The 27,760-nt window shown below is 45.3% G+C and overlaps 1 protein-coding gene across 16 annotated transcripts in view; it reads left to right on the plus strand.

The window, feature by feature from the left end:
• Nucleotides 1–27,760, plus strand: part of LOC126272953 (uncharacterized) — a 960,200-nt gene that overhangs the window by 798,583 nt on the left and 133,857 nt on the right. For all 16 annotated transcript variants that reach the window (XM_049976256.1, XM_049976259.1, XM_049976258.1 and 13 more), the window contains one exon: nucleotides 16,186–16,277. In XM_049976256.1, coding sequence (XP_049832213.1) covers nucleotides 16,186–16,277 — 92 coding nt within the window. The remainder of the gene's footprint in view (nucleotides 1–16,185; nucleotides 16,278–27,760) is intronic.

Consider the following 27,760-nt stretch of genomic DNA (forward strand, 5'->3'; position numbering starts at 1 on the left):
CGAACAGATGTGCAGAACTATAGACCTATATCTCTAACGTAGATCAGTTGTAGAATTTTGGAACACGTATTATGTTCGAGTATATTGACTTTTCTGGAGACTAGGTATCTACTATTGGAATTAGCATGGGTTTCGAAAAAGACGGTCGTGTGAAACCCAGCTCGCGCTATTCGTCCACGAGACTCAGAGGGCCATAGACGCGGGTTCCCAGGTAGATGCCGTGTTTCTTGACTTCCGCAAGGCGTTTGATACAGTTCCCCACAGTCGTTTAATGAACGAAGTAAGAACTTATGGACTAACAGACCAATTGTGTGATTGTATTGAAGAGTTCCTAGATAACAGAACGCAGCATGTCATTTTCAGTGGAGAGGAGTCTTCCGAAGTAAGAGTCATTTGAGGTGTGGCGCAGGGGAGTGTCGTAGGACCGTTGCTACTCACAATATGTATAAATCACCTTGTGGATATCATCGGAAGTTCACTGAGGCTTTTGCGGATGATGCTGTAGTATATCGAGAGGCTCTAACAATAGAAAATTGTATTGAAATGCAGGAGGATCTGCAACGAATTGACGCATGGTGCAGGGAATGGCAATTGAATTTCAATGTAGACAAGTGTAATATGCTGCGAATACACAGAAAGAAAGATTCTTTATGATTTAGCGACAATATCGCAGGTCAGAAACTGGAAGCAGTTAATTCCATAAATTATCTGGGAGTAGGCATTAGGAGTGATTTAAAATGGAATGACCATATAAAATTAATCGTCGGTAAAGCAGGTGCCAGACTGATATTCATTGGAAGAATCCTAAGAAAATGCAGTCCGAAAACAAAGGAAGTAGGTTGCAGTACACGTGTTCGCCCACTGCTTGAATATTGCTCACCGGTGTGGGATCCGTACCAGATCGGGTTGATAGAAGGGATAGAGAAGATCCAACGGAGAGCAGCGCGCTTCGTTACAGGATCGTTTAGTAATCGCGAAAGCGTTACGGAGATGGTAGATAAATTCCAAAAAATTTGCACCTACACTATTCGTTCTAGGTACATTAGCCACGTCTCACCGCTACGCAGGTTAACTGCTAAATGGAGCCAACGTATTGGCGTATTGGCGTAACCCCAGAAGTGTGAGGTCCGGCGATCACGCTGCCCGTGTGACAGTACCGTCCCTTCCAATGCAACGATGATGGTGCGTGCTGTTCAGATGCCGATGGACTTTAACATAGAAATGCGCTGGTGCACCGTCGGGTTGAAACCACGTCCTTGAGCGTAGAACAAGAGGCACACTCTCCAAGAACTGTAGTAGCACATTTCGCAAGAACACCAGGTAACGTGGACCAGTCAAACGGGGAGGCAGCAAATAAGGGGCTATAAGCTAATCTTAGCCAGCCCGTACTTTGAAAGAGAATCGTTGTTGGTGGCCACCGATGTGTGTCTTTACTCCAGACGTGGCTGTTGCGGCTGTTGAAGACACTATCACAGGTGAATGAGACCTCATTCGTGAACATTTTAAATTGTTCGGAGTTCGTTACTACAGGACTGCAGTGGATAATCCATTGACAGTGAACACGGGGCACAACATCCGTTGGTCTCAGTGCTTGCACACGCTCTTTATGGCAGGGGTGTAATACCTCTCAGACCAGTATTCTCAACACAAATGTGTGTTTCACAGGAAAATTGACAAGTTCTTACAAGGGAACTCCACGTCGCACCCCCCCCTTGGATTTAGTGGTATGATGGCCCAGTAGACAGCCCACCAAAAACTGAACACAGACCAAGCATGAAAACAGGAAGAAGGTGCACTGATTAAAAAGCAAAATAGAAACAATGAACGGTCCAAGATTAACAAATACAACATCGAGTAAAGTGACTTTTTTTTTTTTTTTTTTTTTTTTTTTTTTTTTTTTTTTTTTGCTCGTTTCATTCCTTCCCTTAGGGGGAAGGCGGGCCTTACTAGAGCTTTCTATCTGCTCTTTTTCGGCCAGTTGGGTATATTACATTTTTTTATTCTTTATTTAGTTTGCTTGCAATAGTGCTAAACAATATCATTTGGATAATACAAAAATTTATTACATTATTTTGATTTTAACATTTTACAAGTTTAAGTAGTTAATAATAAGGAGAGGCATAAGATATAAGATATTATATTATTTGGTTTTAACATTATATAGAAATTCTTAGTTGATTTTAACATTATACAGAATTTTGTGGTTAGCAGTGTTGGGAGGTGTAGGATTAGGAAGGGCATAGTGTTAGGAGACGTTGGATTTAGCCTAAGGGGCTTATTTCTAAGGGGGGTGGTACTATGCTAGTTATTATTACTACGTTATGTTTGCCAATTGCCAATGGGTTATACATTGTTTTTGTGGTGTAAAGTGACTCAGCGTCGTTGTCGTGTTTAAGTGTTCACGGTGTTGGACTGCAAAGCGGACAAGTCGGGTTCAAAACTCCATGTCCGTTTATTCCCCGACAACCCCCCACCCCCACCTAGGCCAACACTATGAACTGTCCGTCCGGTCATTGAAATTTTTTTTCTCTTTCTGCAGTCTTGGCAGTTGTCATACTATGCACCGGTTGTGGAATATGAGTCATGTGGTTATAAAACGTTACCATCGCAAGTAAATGTGATGAACAGTGAGAGCAGTAAGGTACCACAATAGACGTCTCACAGAAATATAAACAACAAATAAACGGTTGTGAACTATGTTACAACAAAAGACTTCAAGAGCCCAAACTTCCAAAAGGGAACACAACTTCAAAAAGGTTATAAAAATGTTTATACAGAACACAGAAAAATTGTGTGATTGTGAAACTGTGGCGTTAATTTGTTGCAGCTTAGATGACAAACTACTATGTTGTCGTCATCTCCTTGGGAGTGATCATTCACATTCATACGAAGACTTGAATCGGTCTAGGAGGCATACCTCACTCACCAGGCCTACAAATGAGGTGCATCGATACTAAATCCCTATCATCAACAGACGTGTTTTCCGGTGGAAAATTCGGTTGACGTGTCGCCTTGAACCGCGCGACTGCTACGGTGCAGGTTCGAATCCTGCCTGGGGCATGGATGTGTTTTATGTCCTTAGGTTAGTTATGTTTAAGCAGTTCTAAGTTTTAGGGGACTGATGACCTCAGATGTTAAGTCCCATAGTACTAAGAGCCATTTGAACTTTTTTTTTCGCCTTATCATCAAGCGTTTGCGGTTCCTGTTCGAAAGCCACTTCCTACGGGCTGGTGATAGAGTAGTTGTGCTGAATCAACTTTCACTATAAGTCCCTTCCTTACACCTCACTGTTGCAAACGAACGTTACACCACGACAGAGACTGAAATTTGAATACAGTGAACAGCGAAGAAGAAAAAAAAATTGACAGGAGGTAGTTTTGAATACGGCTCGCCCGCTTTGCAGTCCAACACCGTGAGCACACTACCACGGCGCCATCGCTATTTCATATTGCTCTCTGTTGCAGTTCCTATACTTGGATCGTTCACTGTTTCTGTTTTGCTTTTTTTCACTATTCGTGCTTGATCTGTGTCCAGTTTTGAGGGGCCGATCACTCGGCCCTCTTGCCACTAAATCGAAGTGAGATGTGATGGGGAGTTTCCCTTGTTAGTCTTGGGAGGTCGTACACACGGTCCAGTACCGTGTCCTCAAAGTCTTGTGTTCGGACATGTCTCTGGTGGGGACCTTAGTCAGCTCTCTTTGGCGTGAACGACCCCGCCTCTCTTAAGTTATCCACGGACATAAACTTCTTCCAGTTGGGATGATGCCTGTTGGGAAAGCGTTTGTGCACATCCGTACTGCTTAACGAGCCCTACATCCTGCCGCACCATACATTAAATGCATGTCTACCAACTCTCGTGACGAGTAACGTTACATCTCTGGCTATGAGTCGCGTAATGTACACAGTAACACACCTCACCATGGATACATCACAAGCTGTCCGCTGCAACGGACAACTGACACCATGGATCGCGGCGTGCGTCCGGCACAGGTTAAAATGCTGGTGCGATGCATGCGGTCGTGACATGAGAAACGTGCTATGGGCTAAGTTTTGTGCAGTATGTCTGTCTGGTGGTCAGCTGTTTATCACCTGCTACCTGTTCCAGACATCCGAGATCTTTACGAGAATGCGATAGAACTCCATGCGCCGTTGTAATACGTATATTGAGACTTGCAGTCTTAGCTTTGGCCAGTTACTGTGGGCTACGTCTTTGTAATGCCGTGTACGCTGTGTATGTCCATAACAATAAATATGCATTTCCGACCTTCAGTTCCCCATAATACACTCCTGGAAATGGAAAAAAGAACACATTGACACCGGTGTGTCAGACCCACCATACTTGCTATACACTCCTGGAAATGGAAAAAAGAACACATTGACACCGGTGTGTCAGACCCACCATACTTGCTCCGGACACTGCGAGAGGGCTGTACAAGCAATGATCACACGCACGGCACAGGAGACACACCAGGAACCGCGGTGTTGGCCGTCGAATGGCGCTAGCTGTGCAGCATTTGTGCACCGCCGCCGTCAGTGTCAGCCAGTTTGCCGTGGCATACGGAGCTCCATCGCAGTCTTTAACACTGGTAGCATGCCGCGACAGCGTGGACGTGAACCGTATGTGAAATTGACGGACTTTGAGCGAGGGCGTATAGTGGGCATGCGGGAGGCCAGGTGGACGTACCGCCGAATTGCTCAACACGTGGGGCGTGAGGTCTCCACAGTACATCGATGTTGTCGCCAGTGGTCGGCGGAAGGTGCACGTGCCCGTCGACCTGGGACCGGACCGCAGCGACACACGGATGCACGCCAAGGCCGTAGGATCCTACGCAGTGCCGTAGGGGACCGCACCGCCACTTCCCAGCAAATTAGGGACACTGTTGCTCCTGGGGTATCGGCGAGGACCATTCGCAACCGTCTCCATGAAGCTGGGCTACGGTCCCGCACACCGTTAGGCCGTTTTCCGCTCACGCCCCAACATCGTGCAGCCCGCCTCCAGTGGTGTCGCGAGAGGCGTGAATGGAGGGACGAATGGAGACCTGTCGTCTTCAGCGATGAGAGTCGCTTCTGCCTTGGTGCCAATGATGGTCGTATGCGTGTTTGGCGCCGTGCAGGTGAGCGCCACAATCAGGACTGCATACGACCGAGGCACACAGGGCCAACACCCGGCATCATGGTGTGGGGAGCGATCTCCTACACTGGCCGTACACCTCTGGTGATCGTCGAGGGGACACTGAATAGTGCACGGTACATCCAAACCGTCATCGGACCCATCGTTCTACCATTCGTAGACCGGCAAGGGAACTTGCTTTTCCAACAGGACAATGCACGTCCGCATGTATCCAGTGCCACCCAACGTGCTCTAGAAGGTGTAAGTCAACTACCCTGGCCAGCAAGATCTCCGGATTTGTCCCCCATTGAGCATGTTTGGGACTGGATGAAGCGTCGTCTCACGCGGTCTGCACGTCCAGCACGAACGCCAGGTGGAAATGGCATGGCAAGCCGTTCCACAGGACAACATCCAGCATCTCTACGATCGTCTCCATGGGAGAATAGCAGCCTGCATTGCTGCGAAAGGTGGATATACACTGTACTAGTGCCGACATTGTGCATGCTCTGTTTCCTGTGTCTATGTGCCTGTGGTTCTGTCAGTGTGATCATGTGATGTATCTGACCCAATGAATTCACGGTGTTCTTATTTCAATTTCCAGGAGTGTATAATCGGTTTTGGAGCCACTATCACCTGTTTCACTTTGATACAAAATGTTTAAGATACCCTGTATAAACAGTTTCTTTTGGCTGCCAGGTACAGAACCCACAAACAATTTGGATCCTACAGATCCTCCCAGGCTGGAGCTCCAAACTGATGACTGCATGGGAAAAGAGAAGGGGTGCACAGAAGCAATGGAAATGCACGTTGCTGGCGCAAAACCGATCAGTCTGAAAATAAGAATGGATAACTATTTTCCCAGGATTGCAACGATCTCTTGAGGTCTGTTGTGCAGCTTCGGGGAGAATGGAGGACAGCAGAACGTGGCAGCCAGCAGTCGAGTGGTTGAGGTTATGACAGAGCCCGCAATCAGAGCACAGGATGCGGCGCCTAACCGTGGCGGTGTCTGGCGGCGGGGAATGCGAGGACCACAAAATACCAGCTCGTTTGTGGCGGCGGCGCGGTTAGGTCCGCCGAGCGTGCGCTCACAAAAACCAACGGCTGAACACTGCGTTCCGCCGGCTGCCTCTGCGTTGCTGCTGGTCACGTCTGCTCCACTACTCCCTCTCGCAATCATCTCACACACTTGTCCTGTTTCGTCCTTCCTTTCATTTTACACTACTGGCCATTGAAATTGCTACACCACGAAGTTGATGCGCTACAGACGCGAAATTTAGCTCACAGAAAGAAAATGCTGTGATATGCAAATGATTAGCTTTTCAGAGCATTCACACAAGGTTGGCGCCAGTGGCGACACCTACAACGTGCTGACATGAGGAACGTTTCCAACCGATTTCTCATACGCAAACAGCAGTTGACCGGCGCTGCCTGTGATGCCTCGTGTAAGGAGGAGAAATGCGTACCATCGCGTTTCCGATTTTGATAAAGGTCGGATTGTAGCCTAATTGCGGTTTATCGTATCGCGACATTGCTGCTCGCTTTGGTCGAGATCCAATGACAGAATATGGAGTCGGTGAGTTCAGGAGGGTAATACGGAACGCCGTGCTGGATCTCAACGGTCTCGTATCACTAGCAGTCCAGATGACAGGCATCTTATCCGCATGGCTGTAACGGATCGTGCAGCCACGTCTCGATCCCTGAGTCAACAGTTGCGGACGTTTGCAAGACAACAACCATCTGCACGAACAGTTCGACGACGTTTGCAGCAGCATGGACCATCAGCTCGGAGACCGTGGCTGGGTTACTCCTGACGCTGCATCACAGACGGGAGCGCCTGCGATGGTGTACTCAAGGACGAACCTGGGCGCACGAATGGCAAAACGTCATTTTTTCGGAAGAATCCAGGTTTTGTTTGCCGCATCATGATGGTCGCATCTGTGTTCGGCGACATTAGGAAGCGTGTATTCGTCATCGCCATACTGGCGTATCACCTGGCGTGATGGTATGGGGTGCCATTGGTTACAAGTCACCTCTCGTTCGCAATGACGGCACTTTGAACAGTAGACGTTACATTTCAGATGTGCTACGACCAGCGGCTCTACCCTTCATTCGATCCCTGCGAAACGCTCCATTTCAGCAGGATAATGAACGACAGCATGTTGCGGGTCCTTTACGGGCCTTTCTAGATACAGAAAATGTTCGACTGCTGCCCTCGCCAGCACATTCTCCGGATCTCTCACCAACTGAAAACGTCTCGTCAATGGTGGCCGAGCAACTGGCTCGTCACAATACGCCAGTGACTACTCTTTATGAACTGTGGCATCGTGTTGAAGCTACATGGGCAGCTGTACCTGTACACGCCATTCAAGCTCTGTTGACTCAATGCCCAGTCGTATCAAGGCCGTTATTACGGCCAGAGGTAGTTGTTCTGGGTACTGATTTCTCAGGATCTATGCACCCAAACTGCGTGAAAATGTAATCACATGTCAGTTCTAGTATAATATATTTGTCCAATGAATACCCGTTCATCATCTGCATTTCGTCTCGGTGTAGCAATTTTAATGCTCAGTAGTATATTTTGCTACCGTCCAACAGCCGGTTTCAATGCGACACACACAATTCTAATACTAACACACCAGCTTCAGCTGTCACCTGGCATTACTTCGATACGAGTGCGCTATTTATTTACATCTGTAACCCCGGACCTGCTCTTTCAGCGAAACGCATAGCGAGACAAGAATGGAAAGTAAAGCATCAACCATTCCACTAGGCAGATAAACGATTATAGGTCTGAACGGCGGACATGCCACTTCCATATGGCTTCAATATTCCTCACAAGCAATTCCTGACCAAACTGCTTCGTTGTGGAGTATCGTCGCAATTGTGCTACCGGATTCGTGATTTCCTCTCAGAAATATCGTTTCCTTGTGGTTGTTTGTTGTTGTGGTCTTCAGTCCTGAGACTGGTTTGATGCAGCTGTCCATGCCACTCTATCCTGTGCAAGCATCTTCATTTCCCAGTACCTACTGCAACCTACATCCTTCTGAATCTGCTTAGTGTATTCAACTCTTGGTCTCCCTCTACGATTTTTACCCTCCACGCTGTCATCCAGTACTAAATTGGTGATCCCTTGATGCCTCAGAACATGTCCTACCAACCGATCCCTTTCTTTTAGTCAAGTTGTGCCACAAACTTCTCTTCTCCCCAATCCTATTCAATCCCTCCTCGTTAGATTTGTGATCTACCCATCTAATCTTCAGCATTCTTCTGTAGCACCACATTTCGTTTCCTTGTGGTTGTTTGTTGTTGTGGTCTTCAGTCCTGAGACTGGTTTGATGCAGCTGTCCATGCCACTCTATCCTGTGCAAGCGTCTTCATTTCCCAGTACCTACTGCAACCTACATCCTTCTGAATCTGCTTAGTGTATTCAACTCTTGGTCTCCCTCTACGATTTTTACCCTCCACGCTGTCATCCAGTACTAAATTGGTGATCCCTTGATGCCTCAGAACATGTCCTACCAACCGATCCCTTTCTTTTAGTCAAGTTGTGCCACAAACTTCTCTTCTCCCCAATCCTATTCAATCCCTCCTCGTTAGATTTGTGATCTACCCATCTAATCTTCAGCATTCTTCTGTAGCACCACATTTCGAAAACTTCTTTTTTCTTGTCTAAACTATTTATCGTCGATGTTTCACTTCCATACATGGCTACACTCCATATAAATACTTTCAGAAATGACTTCCTGACACTTAAATCTATTCTAAATGTTGTGGTAACTGACGGAAAGTCATCGGGTGAAACAGAAGGGATGACTTGGCGTTCACCAAGGAAGTGTTATCGGGCCCCCACTGTTCCTGATCTACACAAACGATTTTGGAGACAATCTGAGCAGCCGTTTTAGATTGTTGGAAGATGATGCTGTAATTTACCGTATATTAAAACCATGAAAAAATCAAAACCAACTGCAAAATGGATCATACGAGTTATCTGCAATGGCAATTGACTCCAAACAAAATTTATGAGGTCGTCCACACGAGTACTAAAAAGAACACTTTAAATTTTGGTTATACGATAATGACACAAATTTAAAGGTTATCGATTTAACTAAGTACCCAACAACACCGGACAACTTAAATTGGAATTATCACGTAGAGAGTATTGTGGGAAAAGCGAACCAACGACTATGTTTTATTGGCAGAACACTTAACAATGAAACATCACCATCTTGACGTCATATTTTAGGGAGTAAAAAGTACACTTGCAAGATATCAGCCTCAGCAATCGTGGGCAGGCCCACAGGCTGTTTAGTTTGTTTCGATTACACTGCAGAAGTTCCTCTGGGAAAACAGACAAGTGGCTACATCCAGCAAACAAAACTATAATTTATTCCATGATCCACCTAAAGAGAAAGCAAGTCGTCGAAGCGCGTCGTTGAGGAAAATGTGAAGTGCCTGACACAGATAATTGTTTTAATTTATTGTTATAAATCTTAGTCCTAAAGTTAAGTGGTCGAATTGTGCAATTTAAAACCTATCGATTTCAGTCAGGAAAGTGAACATATACGTGTAAATTTAAATAAATTGTGATTTAAAGAGGTACTGCTAAAACTAAAATCACTTATGTCCGTCGAAAGAGAGGAAAGATGGAACCTGAGGGGTAGACGTGAAAAAAAATGAAAAAAAGATGTCAATGTCTATAAGCTGTCTGTATGTGTATGTTTGTAAAATGTTTTCCCGAATGACCACCCATTATGTGCTGTAACTTCTATTGTTCTCGTCCGAAAGTGTCCGTGAGCTATCTTTACTGTCTTTGTTTCACCCTTGTTACTGCAGTCTAATTTTGTTATATAAATTAAGTCTTTGCTAAACGTAAAATATATATTCATTGCACTCCATATTCATTAAACGCTAAACTGTTGCTGGATGAAGACTCGGACTGAGAGTCCTGCGTTTCGGGGCCAGCTTCCACGCAAGAAAAACGAATTTGGTGGACTGACAGGTCTGATCTTGGCAGAATGATTATATTACTAACACACAGTTCTCGTATCTGGGGAAAAAGTTTTTCAAAAAGAACGCATTCAGTGTAATATTAAATGACTTCAGGCGAAGTCCAGAGCTGTTCCTACGGTGTCGAAGTCCGATTTCATACCCAGTCCATGTTCAGGGCAAACTCCTGCGTCGGCTCTAATGACCTCGCTATCAATCAGACTTTAACTGCTTTACCTGCATCTATGCTCTACAAACCACTGTGAAGCGCATGACAGAGGGTGCTTCCCATTGTATTATGTGTTAGGAATTCTTCAATACACGTGTGGAGCGCGGGAAGAATGGCCGTTTAAACGGCTCTGTGCGCGCTGTAATTAGTCTAATATAGTTACCCCGATCACTACTGGAGCAATACGTACGGAGGTACAACACTCTGCCGGCCGATGTGACCGAGCGGTTCTAGGCGCTTCAGTCCGGAACTGCGCTGCTGCTACGGTTGCAGGTTCGAATCCTGCCTCGGGAATGGGTGTGTGGTGTCCTTAGGTTAGTTAGGTTTAAGTCTAGGGGACTGATGACCTCAGATGTTAAGCCCAATAATGCTTAGAGCCATTTGAACCATTTCTTACAACACTCGCCAACGGTTCAAACGAATCTGTGACCAATAGTGCTGATCTCCTTTGAGCACATTCGATACACTTGTGTAATGTTCTAGGTCGAATACATACAGACCCTTTTGTAGCTTGATTGCCTTTTCCCAGTGCCCACCTGCTCTGATTTTCGGTACTACTGAATGCAAAAGTTAATGTCTCAATTTACAAAGGTCGCTACACAATTACAAAGTGACAAAACTAATCAAAGAAACTAATTAAAACAATGCATGTAATACAATTACATTAATTACTGTTCTACCTCAAGCCTGCTATGATCACTTGGTCACTAAGTCCAAAACAAAGTAGATTACACGTCCCAGACCCAAGTCCAACGTGGAGACGATGGCTTGCAGGGCATTTCCAGGAAATACAGTCGTAGACCATTGACTGTAGAGAGCCCGCTGGCAACATGGTGACAGCTCAGCGGAAGGATACAATCGTGCACCAATTCAGTGCACGTCAAGTGGTGCAGCTACGTTGGCGCCATCTGTCAAGCTTTGGTGTCATCCTTAAGATAAACAGTAAAGACGTGGCTACGTTGATTACGACTGCCGCGTAGGCAACCCTGCAGACATCGCTGTACCCCGGGAAGTCGCAGTACCCCTTGGATACTGCACTACCAATTAACAGATGTCTGCCACCTGTTTAACTCATGACTGAGCCTAAGTCAACATTCCATTTCCTATCACTGCAAATAGCTGCGGTCAGTTATTTATGGGAACTGACTGATTCCAAATGTGGCTCGTTGGTATTATCGTTATACATAATGTTTCTGCGTTTTGTAAAGTGCACAATTTCGCATACATCTGATCCTATAAAACAAGGTATCGCTTTTTGTATCGCTCTGAAATCTTCTTAAGACCTAACTGGATATTTCTGGGAGGATGCAGAGGTAGGATGAAAGGTGAATATTTGGTCGTGAGTTGACAACTAACACCTAAAGGCGAGCGGCGCTCTTCTGATACCTTCTTCTCTCACCTACGTACCCGATTAAGGGTTCTAAAATTACGCACGCTGACCAGTAGAAAAACAGTTTTCATTTTCCTAATGATAACATCCTCCTAAGTTGTCATCGCCCTTGGATCCGAACTGGGGACTATTTTACTTTATGCAATATTTCACTAAGGACGATGCCATCGTCCTTAACGCATTGCCTTACTAATATTTTTCGCCATAGTTGGCCCTACATTTACCATTTAGATTAAGGAAAATAAGGACATTTTTTCTTACACACTTTTCTCAATAATTAGGTAGCTTTTTTTGATAGGAATTTCTTGTAAATCAATCCTCATTGTTTATTGAAGTGATGTACACCCCCTGGTAGCTGAGTGGTCAGGGCGACGGAATGTCATACCTAACGGTCCGAGATCGATTCCCGGCTGGGAAGGAGATTTTCTCCGCTCAGGGGCTGGGTGTTGTGTTGTCCTTATCATCATCATCATTTCATCCCTATCGACACTCAAGTCGCCGAAGTGGCGTCTACTCGAAAGACCTGCACCAGGCGAACGGTCTACCCGACGGGAGGCCCTAGCCACACGGCATTTCCATTGAAGTGGTACCCGAAACAACGCCACTAGACATTTCTCACATCCATGCCGTGTCTCACTTCTCCTCTTCTTTACTTTGCAGAATCTCTGGAAGGTGTTTTCTTGATGGGCTTATTACTCGCAAGATATCGAAAGAAATCGAGTTTGTTGTACACCACTAACCTTCCGATTTCTCGATTATCCAATAGTATATAACATGTCACGGCATCTATTAACAGAAGAGAAAAGACACTTAGAAGAAGTTACAGCTGCTCGGTCTGTCTCAGGGTCGGCAGTGTAATAACGGACTTGAAACCTGCGGCCAGGTGTGAGCCTGTTGTACAAGCCAATGGGTGAGACCATGTAGTAGAGGCGCATGTCCTCGGGAAATACATTGCCTGGCGGGAAGAGCCAGGCACCCAGAAGATATACTCGGATGTCAGTGTAATGCACACACCATCGGCGAGTATGTTAGTATAAGATGGTTCAAATGGCTCTGAGCACTATGGGACTTAACATCTCAGATCATCAGTCCCCTAGAACTTAGAACTACTTAAACCAAACGAACCTAAGGAAATCATACATAGCCACGCCCGAGGCAGGATTCGAACCTGCGACCGTAGCAGTCCCGCGGTTCCGGACTGCAGCGCCTAGAACCGCACGGCCACCGCGGCCGGCGTTAGTATAAGAGTTACATTTCTCTCTGTCAGGTAGAACGGCTGCCAGAGTGTATGAGTGTTGTTCATGTTTAGTGCTGTTAACAGGCCTGGTAGGGTATGCAAGGGGCGGGAACAGATGTTGAGTGATCACTGTCAAGGACACGGATATGCTACACACTCCTGTGAGACGGTGTTATCAGTGTCTGACAGAGTTTGAAAAGGGCTTCATTGTGGGTCTGCATTGAAAAGGGCTTCATTGTGGGTCTGCATTTGGCCGACTGGTCGAATCGTGAAATACACTCCTGGAAATTGAAATAAGAACACAGTGAATTCATTGTCCCAGAAAGGGGAAACTTTATTGACACATTCCTGGGGTCAGATACATCACATGATCACACTGACAGAACCACAGGCACATAGACACGGGCAACAGAGCATGCCCAATGTCGGCACTAGTACAGTGTATATCCACCTTTCGCAGCAATGCAGGCTGCTATTCTCCCATGGAGACGATCGTAGAGTTGCTGGATGTAGTCCTGTGGAACGGCTTGCCATGCCATTTCCACCTGGCGCCTCAGTTGGACCAGCGTTCGTGCTGGACGTGCAGACCGCGTGAGACGACGCTTCATCCAGTCCCAAACATGCACAATTGGGGACAGATTCGGAGATCTTGCTGGCCAGGGTATTTGACTTACACCTTCTAGAGCACGTTGGGTGGCACGGGATACATGCGTAACAGCAAGTTCCCTTGCCGGTCTAGGAATGGTAGAACGATGGGTTCGATGACGGTTTGGATGTACCGTGCACTATTCAGTGTCCCCTCGACGATCACCAGAGGTGTACGGCCAGTGTAGGAGATCGCTCCCCACACCATGATGCCGGGTGTTGGCCCTGTGTGCCTCGGTCGTATGCAGTCCTGATTGTGGCGCTCACCTGCACGGCGCCAAACACGCATACGACCATCATTGGCACCAAGGCAGAAGCGACTCTCATCGCTGAAGACGACACGTCTCCATTCGTCCCTCCATTCACGCCTGTCGCGACACCACTGGAGGCGGGCTGCACGATGTTGGGGCGTGAGCGGAAGACGGCCTAACGGTGTGCGGGACCGTAGCCCAGCTTCATGGAGACGGTTGCGAATGGTCCTCGCCGATACCCCAGGAGCAACAGTGTCCCTAATTTGCTGGGAAGTGGCGGTGCGGTCCCCTACGGCACTGCGTAGGATCCTACGGTCTTGGCGTGCATCCGTGCGTCGCTGCGGTCCGGTCCCAGGTCGACGGGCACGTGCACCTTCCGGCGACCACTGGCGACAACATCGATGTACAGTGGAGACCTCACGCCCCACGTGTTGAGCAATTCGGCGGTACGTCCACCCGGCCTCCCGCATGCCCACTATACGCCCTCGCTCAAAGTCCGTCAGCTGCACATGTGGTTCACGTCCACGCTGTCGCGGCATGATACCAGTGTTAAAGACTGCGATGGAGCACCGTATGCCACGGCAAACTGGCTGACACTGACGGCGGCGGTGCACAAATGCTGCGCAGCTAGCGCCATTCGACGGCCAACACCGCGGTTCCTGGTGAGTCCGTTGTGCTGTGCGTGTGATCATTGCTTGTACAGCCCTCTCGCAGTGTCCGGAGAAAGTATGGTGGGTCTGACACACCGGTGTCAATGTGTCTTTTTTCCATTTCCAGGAGTGTATCTAGATTTGTGGAGCATTCAGATGTAACAGTGGCCCAGTGTTGGACTGCATGGTAACGTGAGTGCAGACATATTCATTGTCAAGGTTCTTGTCGACCAAGTATGACCGCCAAAGGGAGGATCGCCGTACTGTGCACCAAGCACATCGGCACCTCTTCTCATCTACAGCTGCCACCACAGAAAAAGTAATGGAATCCCAGCAACATTCTGTGTCATTCCATACCAATGGTCGGAGACTAACAGCACCCGGAGTGGGGAATTACTGTCCCATGTGTAAGCTGCTGTTAACACCACGGCAAATATAGCTGCGCTCGGAGTGGTACCCTAACCTGGACTGTCGATGAGTGGCACCGCATTGTGTTCAACATTGAATTCGCGGTTTTGCATTACCCTGGATGGTCATCGTCAGCAATTATGCCTGCGACCGGTGGAGAGCTCTCAGTCTTGCAACATTTTGGAGAGCCAAAGCACTGTTAATCCTGCCGTCATGGTGTGGGAAGCAAACTTCAGGTCACGTGTTATCGTTATTGAAGGAAGGAAGGAAGGAAGGAAGATGTGATTCAATTCCCGTCGACATCGAGGTCATTAGAGTTCGAGCACAAGCCCTTTCAAAGGAACCTTTCTGGCATTTGAGTAGAGCGATTTTGGGAAATCGCAGAAAACCTCAATCTGTGAGGCCGGACCGGTGTCTCAACTGTCGTCGTCCTGGACGCGGGTCCAGAGTGCTAACAACTGCGCCACATCGCTCGGTGGTCATGACTGAGGGGCTTGTGATAGCACACGGAATTACATCACGGACATCCTGCATCTTATGTGTTACTTCTCATGCGACGATATCGTGGTGCCATATTTCAACAGGACAATGCTCGTCGACTCATGGTACGTGTCTGTGTGAACTGTCTGCGCGATGTTGAGGAACTGCCGTAGCCGGAAAGCTCTCCAGATCTCTTTAATTGTCCCGGACGGAACATGTGTCGGACCAGCTTGGACGTGAGGCCCGTCCAAGAGCCAGCTGGGCTCATACTGCCAAGTTCTTTGTTAATTGGACTCGATTTTGTCATCACTGAAATAACATCAAATACCTCCTCCTCTTCTGTGTGCTTCACTTTTTTTGTCAGCGGTGTGTAAGGGCTGTAGTTTCCCTTTTCTTTCAGCCAATCAGTACAGTAAGGCCTTGTTGGCTAATGTTACAAGTATAGACCAGCTAATCATCCAGACCGTCGCTGCTTCCCCTCTTCGGCAATCATAATTTAGCCTGGCCTCTCCACAGATATCCCTCCGATGTGACTGTGTCTACAGTATAGCTATCTGCACCACTGGGGTACGTGCAAGTCACCCCAGCGCGCCAAAGACCACGGTTCAAGGACGAGGGGAGAGGAAGGTCTATCGGCTAGCAAGTGCTAAACCGAGTTATTATATTTCTCTTTGTTATGGGCGTTATCTTTCGTATCAGCTAGCGTTCACGAACCGCCACACAGATTGAGTTGGTGTCGCGCGGAACGGAGCGGTGAGCTGGGGAGCTGTGCTGATGGGAACGTTGTGTTTTGTGTGCAGGGAGGTGCGGCAGCAGACGGGGGACTGGTGGAAGCAGCAGGCGTCCCGCCGCTTCAGAACCGCGGCCCGCTCCGCGAACAGCGCCGCTATCGGTAAGTACACGTAAGCATAGCCTAGTCATGATCAAAATGGAGTGGTCCTCAGCGTAGAGCCATTGTTGAATCCAGATGTGTCCACTGCTTCCACAGCTCTTCTGCCTCGGAGTCATAGTGACCCCCCTGTAGCAAAATTACCGATCTGCAATTTTTTCTACGCAAATTCAGAAAATTTCATAACTTGTCGAGAAATACATTCCTACACAAAAAAGAACGATGCACCACGAAGGAATTGTCGGAATGAGACAAAAATCGGTGAATGAGGTGTACGTGTACAAACAAACAAATGATTACAAAAAAAACTTCCTAGCAAATTAAAACTGTGTGCCGGACCGAGGCTCGAACTCCGGACCTTTGCCTGTCGTGGGCAAGTGCTCTACCATCAGAGCTACCCAAGCACGACTCACGACCCATCCTCACAGCTTCAGGTCTGCCAGTACCTCTTCTCCTACCTTCCAAACTTCACAGAAGCTCTTCTGCATACCTTACATACCTAGCACTCCTGGAAGAAAGGATATTGCGGAGACATGGCTTAGCCACAGCCTAGGGGATGTTTCCAGAATGAGAGTTTCACTCTGCCGCGGAGTGTGCGCTGATATGAAACTTCCTGCCTAATTAAAACTGTGTGCCGGACCGAGACTCGAACTCGGGACCTTTGCCTTTTGCAGGCAAATGCTCTACCATCTGAGCTACCCAAGCACGACTCACGACCCGTCCTGACAGCTTCAATTCTGCTAGTACCTCGTCTCCTACCTTCCAAAATTCACAGAAGCTCTTCTGAAAATTCATTCTGGAAATTATTACAACTTCAGAAAAACTGGATTATCTTTTGAAGAGAAAGAGCTTCACAAACTGAACAAGTCAGTAAAAAGTTGGTCCGCCTCTGACCCTTATGCAAGCAGTTATTCGGCTTGTGGATGACCTCCTGAGGGATATCGTGTCAAATTCTGTCCAATTGGCGCGTTAGATCGTCAGAACCCCGAGCTGGTTGGAGGGCCATGGCCGTAAAGCTACAAAGTTCGCAGTTGGAGAGAGATCGGGCGACCGTGCTAGTCAAGGTGGGGCTTGGGAAGGACGAAGATAAGCAGTAGAAGCTCCAACCGGGTCCTGGCGGGCATCGTCTTACTGAAATGTAAGTCCGGGATGGCTTGCCGTGAAGAGCAACAAAACGGGGCGTCGAATGTAGTCGACGCACTGCTTCACAGTAAGGGTCCCGCGAATGTCAGCAAAGAGACCCTACTATGAAAATAAATGACACTCTAGACTATCTCTAATGGCTGCCCGGCAATATGGCGGGTGACAGTCAGGTTGTGTGGCGAAATAAATAAAAAAATTAAATTTATTGATTTTTGAAAAGAGAAAAAATTATGGATATGGAACTTTAGAATTTTTGAAAGGCTTTTTTGCGGACTGTATTGGCCGGCTTGATTGAGGACAAATTCAGTGCTGGGTGAAATTTGCCTGTAATATAATGTACAATTCCGATTGATGATACTTTTGAGTTCTACGTCATTGTTGATTTATTCAGAGTTCTCACCTCAGACGTAGAATTAGTCCTTCTGCCACAATATTAATTCGTTAGTCGCCATCGATGTTCTTCTCTTTGTCGACCGTGTGTACCTTCGTAAGTCGGCATCGGTTTCCTTCGCGAACACGGTGGAAAGAAAGGAACACAACGCTACGTCGCTTTAAATAATTCTCGTAAAACTTAGATACCTTCACAAGACAAGAAAACTTGCTCTGCTCCTCGCACAAACCATAAATACTAACAATATGGCTGCCTTACAGCATACACAAAAAATTACGTCCATCCCCTACAAGGTAACAACTCCTTGGAGTATGAAACAAAAGAGAATCCAATATGAACATCACAGAGATTATGTTCTACATTCCTCTCAATTTAATCTTTGGCGTAGACTTTAAAGTATTGTATCTCTCTGCGTCGGAAAGTGTCATTACAGTTGGTATCCCACCACTGTCTGGAGTGTCTCTAAACACGCCAGCGCTGGTCGTCGGCGCTCAGTTCGAAGCGGGACTCATCACTGAAGACAATCCGCTCCAGAGAATGAGACTCCACTCTCAATACGTGACGTCTGGGTATTGGTGGAATACGAACCTGACCGTACGCCGTACGACCCGACAACCAGGACTGATGGTCTGGAGTCTCGTTTCATTTGATAGCAGGACCCGTTTGGCTGTCACCCGTGATACCCTTGCAACACAGCGATACGTCCACATTTTTCGCCCCGTTTTGTTGCCGTTCACGGCAAGCAACCATGGGCTTAAACTTCAACAAGACAATGCCCGCCTGCCCACGGCGAGGGTTTCTACTGCTTGTCTTCGTGCGTGCCAAACCCTACCTTGGCTAGCAATGTCGCCAGATCTCTCCCGTATTGAGAACGTAGGGAGCATTACGGGCGGGGCCCTCAAACCACTTGGGGATTTTGATGACCTAACGCGCCAATTGGACACAATTTGGCACAATGTCACCCAAGAGGATGCCTAACAGCTGCATCAACCAATGCAAAACAAAATAACTGCCGGCACAAAAGCAAGAGGCGGACCAACGCGTTACTGACTTGCTCAATTGGTAGACCTCTTTCTCTTGAACAAATCACCCAATTTTTCCGAAATTGCAGTCATTTGTTTGTCTGTACATGTTCATCACGTCAGCCGATTTCGTCCACTTTGGAAACTCCTTTCTTGGTGCCGCGTTTTCCTTTTTTTGTTTTTATTGTGTTATGACTGAAAATAATACTTGAATAAACTGCACACCGGGTACTGAATAAAAATATTGCACACACCAAATTAAATGTGTCATTGACGCAAATAAATTACAAATTGTATAAACCTTCAAAAATATCAGCTGCTGTACATTAGTTTTAGTATAATGAATAGTAAGCAACAGGTTTTGTTTCTCTTAAATTATTAGCAGTTTAAAATTACTAATTAGAAATAAAGGACTGTAAGAGTTCAGAAAATCTCCATTTTACGTTTGCTTATCGGAAGGTTCAGTTTAGGCAAACGAAGTACAGCTGTCTAAAGGCAGGACCATTAAGAAGTCCATTATTTAGCAATAATTTCGTTTTGCTCAGAGGCCGAATGCAAATCTTTCAATTGGACGACATTTTGACGACTTGCTCGTCCCTAACCTACGCCAAGTCTACAGAGCCGGCCGCGGTGGCCGTGCGGTTCTAGGCGCTCCAGTCCGGAGCCGCGCTGCTGCTACGGTCGCAGGTTCGAATCCTGCCTCGGGCACGGGTGTGTGTGATGTCCTTAGGTTAGTTAGGTTTAAGTAGTTCTAAGTTCTAGGGGACTGATGACCACAGCAGTTGAGTCCCATACTGCTCAGAGCCATTTTCTACAAACAGTGCAAGGGGACCTACGGTATAACTTGGAGTCCGAACCGCATGAAGCCTTTTCCTTGGCTCGCGGCTTCAAACGCTATTGTCAGAATGTCGTTGTATCCACACAACATTCTAAAGGAATGACTTCTCCCAAACATACGTCTAACACGGTTTCAAAGCAACAGTGCGCTCGCTTCACGCAATTACCGCTTTTCTTTGAAAAATTTCTTTGAAATGGCTCCTTGTAAGGAAGCTGTTACACTGCAGAATTACAGTATAATATGTATTCCGATTAAACCTTACAAGCTTATTTGCTGTTTTTGAAATCAATTATTTGTGAAGTACGAGCCGTAAGTAAATCATTTGAGTCTAATAGTGCAGGCTACAAAATTGGTTTAACCAACCTACCGCTTAAAACAATTTTTTTTACAGGCGACTGTCAACAGCATTGACACTGTGCTGTCTTACAATATACTTCTTCACAACCGGTTTCGATCATTGATCATCTTCACAGTGGAAAAATATTATTACAGCTTTACATGTCTCACATGCTACTTAACCATACATGCTACTTAACCATACATGCTATTTAACCATACATGCTATTTAACCATACATGCTATTTAACAATACATGCTATTTAACCATACATGCTATTTAACCATACATGCTATTTAACCATACATGCTATTTAACCATACATACTAATTACACTACTGGCCATTAAAATTTCTACACCGAGAAGAAATGCAGATATTAACGGGTATTCATTGGACAAATATATTATACTACAACTGACATGTGATGACATTTTCACATTGGGTGCATAGATCCTGAGAAATCAGTACCCGGAACAACCACCTCTGGCCGTAATAACGGCCTTGACAGGCCTGGGCATTGAGCTTGGATGACGTGTACAGGTACAGCTGCCCATCATGCAGCTTAAACACGATACCACAGTTCATCAACAGTAGTGACTGGCGTATTGTGATGAGCCAGTTGCTCGCCCACCATTGACCAGACGCTTTCAATTGGTTAGAGCTCTGGAGAACGTGCTGGCCAGGGCAACAGTCGAACATTTTCTGTATCCAGAAAGGCACGTACAGGACCTGCAACATGCGGTCGTGCATTATCCTGCTGAAATGTAGGGTTTCGCAGGGATCGAATGAGGGATAGAGCCACGGGTCGTAACACGTCTGAAATGTAACGTCCGCTGTTCAAAGTACCGTCAATGCGAACAAGAAGTGACATAGACGTGCAACCAATGGCACCCCATACCATCGCGCCAGGTGATACGACGAATACACGCTTCCAACGTGCGTTCGCCGCGATGTCGCCAAACACGGATACGACCATCGAGATGCTTCAAACAGAACCTGGATTTATCGGAAAAAATGACGTTTTGCCATTCGTGCACCCAGGTTCGTCGTTGAGTACACCATCGCAGGCGCCCCTGTCTGTGGTGGAGGAGTGGAACGCCCTACCACAAGAACTCGTTACCAACTTTGTGGCCAGCATGAGAGCACGTTGCAGAGCGTGCTCTACCGTCCGTAGACATCACACACATCCTATTAAGAATCGTATCCCGCCGTTTGTTTTGTCCAGGGCACCATCATAAATTGCGGTGACTTCAGTGTAATTATTGTCTTTGAATAGAAGTGTCTTTACTGTTCGTCTCATTGCGTATTTCTTTCAGTTTTCTTCTGTACTATACTGTAGCAGTTCCTTCTATGTATGGTCCAAGTTTCATCGAACTACGTTACTTGGTAGTGACGCATTATGCGAAGGTTATTTTCGTCCTAAAGTTTTGCGCATCCGTGTGTGTTTCTCATCAGAGCATACAATTCTAATCATACAGGGTGAGCATAAAGAAATCTTTTCCTGATAACAACAATTAATTGCTTAGGAATTACAGCTATGCTGTTTGTTGCAAATGGTACCTTAAACCATAAACTTTTTTATGGATGCACTTACATCTTTACAGGGGAAGAATACAGGACCGCGAGGGCAGCGGCGCACATGTGCTGTTCCCTGTTAATTCGTAAGGGGCCCCGTACTAGTTGAAAATTTCAATTTTTGTTTTCTTTTTCTACTGATCTTTATCTACGCAGTATGTATAGGGGCGCTTGCGTAGATTAAGATCTGTGAAAGAAAACAAATGAATTTATATAAATAATTGTCTTATTTCTTGTTTATTCATTAATTTAAAAAAAACACTGTGTGGGTGTGAACATGTACATTTGACAGTTTACAGACTGGAATTTGATGTTTTTGACTCGCCTACCTCGAGGGTCATTATTTAGGAGATGAGGAATCAAAAATTTTCAAAGCAGTTGACGAAGAGAAGCCATAAGGAGAAGATGCAACTATCACTAAACTGTAGTGAATACGTCATGTAAAAAAGCGAGTGGGTACGAGGCCATGACGACTAAAAACTGCATACAAGGAAAAGAAATTGGAAGATGACAGAGGATTAGTTACAATAGCTTAACACAATCTGTCATTGATAAAATCCAAAATTACTATGGCGTGGCATTAAGTAAAATATTAGTAGCATAAAAAATGAGAAAAGCTGTATGGACCGTTTTGTTTTGCCCATCTTCAACAGATGATAAACCCTTTCATGGCTTATGTCTTCCGGGAAACGATTCATGATGCAAATACAACAGAGCACAGCAAAATAGTGAGTAATTTATTCACAAACTAGCTATATCTTTTGCCATAGTGGAGGTCTTGAAAGAAATTTTCAGAGATTTGTCAGATGTAAGACTAATGAAGAAATGTCTTCACGGCCGCACCCAAAATCCTAATGTGTCCAAAGGCAGCGTAATCTGGGCCAGGGTTTCCAATACACAGTTTGTTTCAATAGTACATCGCATTTTGATGTCTTTGCTGCAATGGCAACTTTCAGTGGGGGAAATGTTGCAATGTTTGAAGTTCTGAAAAGGTTGTTTCAAACTGTTGGTCGTTACACAGTGAAACAATTGTAAAATTTAGATAAAGAAAAGTTATGGCACCAGATAGAGCTATTAGAGCTCTTGAACCAAGAACAAGGCAATGCAGACGAGTAGGAAAACGGACATTGCAACATTGCAAGGTGGGATGGAAGAGAATGCAGGCAACACATCGCATGGAGCTGAAATGTATTGGCAACTTTAAAGGCCGTTTCACGTAAGTTGCATTTTTAAGAATAAACTGTACTTTTTCTCAGTCCCTACCTGCCACAATTGTTCAAAATTGCAGGGTACATTAATATGGGTATTGTGCATATTTTAAGAAAGGGATTTTCCTGTTTCGCAAATTTGAAAGAAGCTAGAGACCTAAATACACAGAAAAATGTATACAGTTTCTTAGTTTGATGGCCACTTTTTACAAAAATAATTGTTACCTTAAAACTACTCAGTATTTGGAGATATCCTGATTCGAAATGTGTAACGTACAAGCCATACATTTTAAAAATGTTTATTCCCTGTAGTTTCTGATAAAAATACCGTTACTGTTAATAAATTTTACATTATTCAAGGCCGGGATTACCAACCTGCCCGACCCTCTTAAACCGCCTTTTTCGGTCAGTCTTTCTGCCCTCTCTATGCCAGCGCCCTTGGCGGGGGATTATCTCGCCACCCCCTCGGTACGGCCCTGCTTCATTGGATGCTTTTTCCTTTGCAGTTTATGAAAGGTATATTTTCACGAATAAAGTATGCTTTGCTTATTTTGTCTGCATTCTTTCACAGTGCCTAAGTTTTGTTACCTAACAAATTTGAGCCTGAGAGGGCAACACCCCAGATGGAGGCGGTAGTTGCTGTTAACGCGAACGCCTCAACCTCGGCTCACGTGCACCTTCATCCCACTTCTGCTGACAGACCCGTTCTAGAGCTCCCGCTCTTCCCAGGCTTCCTCCATTCTTCTCTGGCAATTATCCCAATCTAGAGGCAACGTAAATGGTGCCGCTCATTTCCTGCATCTTGATACCTTCTATCCGGCTTCTGCAGTTCCCGTGGGACAGAAAGCCATCATACTCCACACATATCTTCTTTTTTTTTAGTTTTCTAAATTTTTGCTGCCATATTTTGTGGTTTCTGTTTAATCGAGTTCATGTTCTGCTTACGAAGAACGATTTTCCGACTCTCGTAACTTTCGCCCACATATATCGAATGAGGAAAAAACAACACAGCGTAATAATGAATGAAAAACAAACCGCCATCTTAAAAGAATACAGTTTTTCTGTTGTTTAATCCCCAAATAGGTTTCACCACAGTTGTGGCATTTTCAGTGGGTTTTCAGGATTCCGTGTCCCGATCTTTAAACAGAACCGTTATAGGCTCGCTGGGTTGTCCGTCTGTCCGACTATTACAAACCATTTCTCTGAGAAACGGGTAGAAGAATCTGGTTCAAATTAGCGTCACATATCAAGTTCTATCGTCCCTTAGGAATGTAAAAATGTTAAGACTCTAACTCAGTTCAATCAAATGATACGGCCATTTATGTTTCATATTTTGATACCCTAAAACTCACTCATCAAACCCTATGGGGTACTTCCAGTTGACGTAGGATCATGAAATTTGGCAAGAAGAAAGGTTTCACATTACAAGTAAAGAAAAAAATCTGAAAAATGTTAAATTGTAATTCAAACACACACAAAAATATTTTTGTCATTACAATATGCATTGCACTCATCAACCGTTAAAAGCACGATCATTACTGCATCCAAACATAAAATGTAAGTTGTAGTCATGCGTTAGTAAGTAAAAAATATTTTCTTAAATCTTTTGTATGTATATACGAGGGGCGTCCAGAAAGTAAGTTCCGGTCGGTCGCGAAATGACTATGAAAGTCCGACAAAGGTTTGCACAGATGTGTTGGGCAGTGTCTCTAGTATGACCCCAGATAGCATCACGTCGCTCTTCGCGTTTCTGAGCTCACATTGAGCGCGTAAAGATGTCTAGAAAATAGTGTCTCCCGCCAAGTACGAGGGGCTGGTGAGAAATTTCGCCTGAAGCTATGCAGTCAACATTACATAACTGTCGTGCTGTTTCTTCTTCTAGACAATTCACAGCCGCATTCTGCAGGGGCAATGAAGATGCTCCTGCATCGTTTTCAATTGGAAGTGTTTGATTACCCACAATACAGCCCATAATTGTCTCCCTTTTAGTTTCATCTCTGGTCACGTGAACCGTTGTCTATCAAGACAACATTTTGGCACAGACAACGAATTGTAGGCCAGCGTGGAGAATTGACGGAAAGCACTGGCGGCTGCCTTCTGTGATGAAGGTATTGAAAAGTTGGTACAACGCTACGACAAATGTCTAAGTCAGAACGGCGACTACGCAGAGAAGTAGCTGGAAGGTGTAGCTAACTGTTACAAATAAAACATTTCCGATATTCACTGTGGTTTCCATTTCGCGATCAATCGGAACTTACTTTCTGGACAGACCTCGCATATAAATTGAATCCCCTGCGCGCTTCTTTTTGTATGCCCGGGTCCGTCTCAGGAACTACTGTAGAGATTTTTATACGGACTTTGCTTTCTAAGGACCGCTAACAAACCACTATCTATATTGAAAACAAGCAAAAATCGTTGAGATTCTCGATTCCCGAAATCGATGAATTACACACACACACAAACACTGTTACACGGAACTCGCAGTGCGCAAGTCCTACTCGCATTTTAGCCATTTTTCTTTTATTCTTTCTTTCTTTTTACTTTGTTTGTGCCCTATCGGCGCCAACAGAAATCAGCCACAAGTCTACACTGGTAAACCAAAACGTTATGGCCACTGCCCACTACGACGATGGATGCCGCCTGGCGACGTTGCGGGCACGTGACGTGGTAACAGACACGGACGGGGATCACCCTAGCAAAGATTTGGGCTGCAAATGGGGAAATCCAATGAGATAAGCGACTTTAACAAAGGGCAGATTACTATTACGCAGTGCCTGTGAACGAGTATCTCGAAAATGACGAAACTGGTCGAATGTTCAAGTACAAATTTCGTGAGCGCCTGAGGTAAGAGTTAGAATGACAGGGAAACTACCACTAGGCGCTAAACGGTTGAACGTCCACCACTCTTCACAGAACGTGGGGTTCGGAGGCTTGTCTGCTCTGTAAAGTAGGATAGATGGTAATCTGTGGTATCTTTATTGAAAGAGCACAATGCTGGCACACACCAGTGTTCCGGAGCTCAGTGTTGAACAAGGAGCTCTGCAGTATGTCGAGTGTAGTTCTAGAAAAATCAGCTAATGACATTTTCATGGATATTAATAAATGGTTTAAAGCCAACTCACTGACATTAAACTTCTAAAAGACTCACTTTATGCAATTCAGAACCTGTAAGAGGTTTCCACCCAGCATATGCATAAAGTATGAAGAAGAGCAGATAACAGAGGTTGACAGTCTTAAATTCCTGGGATTACAACTTGATAATAAATTCAGTTGGGAGGAGCACACCACAGAACTGCAGAAACGCCTTAACAAATATGTATTTGAAATTCGAGTGTTAGCTGAAATAGGCGACATAAAAATGAAAAAGCTTGCATACTTTGCCTACTTCCATTCCATAATGTCATTTGGAATAATATTTTGGGTTAACTCTTCAAGTCAAACAAAAGTTTTCAGAGGCCAAAAGCGAGTAATACATATTATTTGTGGAGTAAATTCACGGACGTCCTGTAGAACCTCTTCAAAGAACTGGGTATACTAACTACTGCCTCTCAGTATATTTACTCCTTAATGAAATTTGTCCTAAATAATATATCTCTTTTTCCAACAAACAGCTCAGTTCATACATACAATACCAGGAACAAAAATTATCTGCAAAAGGACTTAAAAGCACTTACTTTAGTTCAAAAAGGGGTCCACTACTCGAGGAACACTCATCTTCAATGATTTGCCAGCAAACATAAAAAATTTAGTTACAAATAAAAATCAGTTTAAAAGGAGCCTGAAAGACTTACTTGTGGCCAACTCCTTCTGCTCCATTGACGACTTTTTTAATAGAAACAAATGATGTATTGTATATATTCATACTATTAGTATTGTTATTTCAGCTTTAAAAAAAATTATTGACATGTTCCACATCCACGAGAATCTCCTCAGCAAGGATCTATGGAACGAAAAACTAATTTAATATAATCTCTACTTAGCAGACCATCCCTATGTGTTCACATGTTGACCCAGAGACATGGTCAGTTAACGATTGCAGTGGGTACGAGACCATTGGGATTCGACCGTCGATCAATGGAAACGTGTCAGCTCTTCGGGGGAATCACTTTTTTTTCTACACTAGGTCGATGGTCGTATCCACAGACGCCGTCATCGAGATGAACGGCGGCTCGAAACGTGCAAGACACAACGGGCGGTGGCTGGTGCGAGCAATATTGTGCTGTGGGAGACATTTTCCTGCACTTGCATGGAACCTGTGGTAGTACTCGAAGACACGCTGACAGCTGTGAACCACCTGCACCCCTTCATGCTTGATGTCTTCCCCGACTGCGATGTCATCTTTCAGCGGTATAATTGTCCGTGTCGCGGTGCCAGAACCGTGCTACAGTGGTTGGAGAAGCATTATAGTGAATTCCTGTTGATAATTATCTCGGCGATCAAACCCGCCTGATGTAAACCCTATGGAACCCATCTGGGCTATCGGGCATCATACCGCGAACGCACATCAGCGGCCCGTATTTACGCGAATTGCATGACCTGTGCGTTGTATCTAATGACACATACCTTCACAAACCTACCAACAAAGTGACGGATGCCTGACACGCAGAATCAGTGATGTAATTCGTTCCAAAGGTGGACAAGCAAGCTATTCAGCAAGTAGTTATGGTTTGGCTCATCACTGTAAATGAATGAAAAATGTCATTATTGCTGTAGATGACCTGTCCTGAGCTGTACTTAGTTTTTATTTGGCTGCTAACTGTATTTCTTCTCATTTTTTTTAAGTTTAAAATGGTGTTTTCAGCTAGTCATGTTGTTATCCTGCTGCGGCTTAATTACCCTTTTCACTGGACATTTGGGTTTCATCATGTTCTTGCAAGAGAGCGGATCTTCTTTGATTCATTCTTGTTTTCTGAAGGCACGGGAGCAAAGCTTAAAAATGAACTTTAAAAAACTTGTTTATGAATTAAATG

Source organism: Schistocerca gregaria, chromosome 5 (assembly GCF_023897955.1).
Source record: "Schistocerca gregaria isolate iqSchGreg1 chromosome 5, iqSchGreg1.2, whole genome shotgun sequence".
Lineage (NCBI taxonomy): Eukaryota > Metazoa > Arthropoda > Insecta > Orthoptera > Acrididae > Schistocerca > Schistocerca gregaria.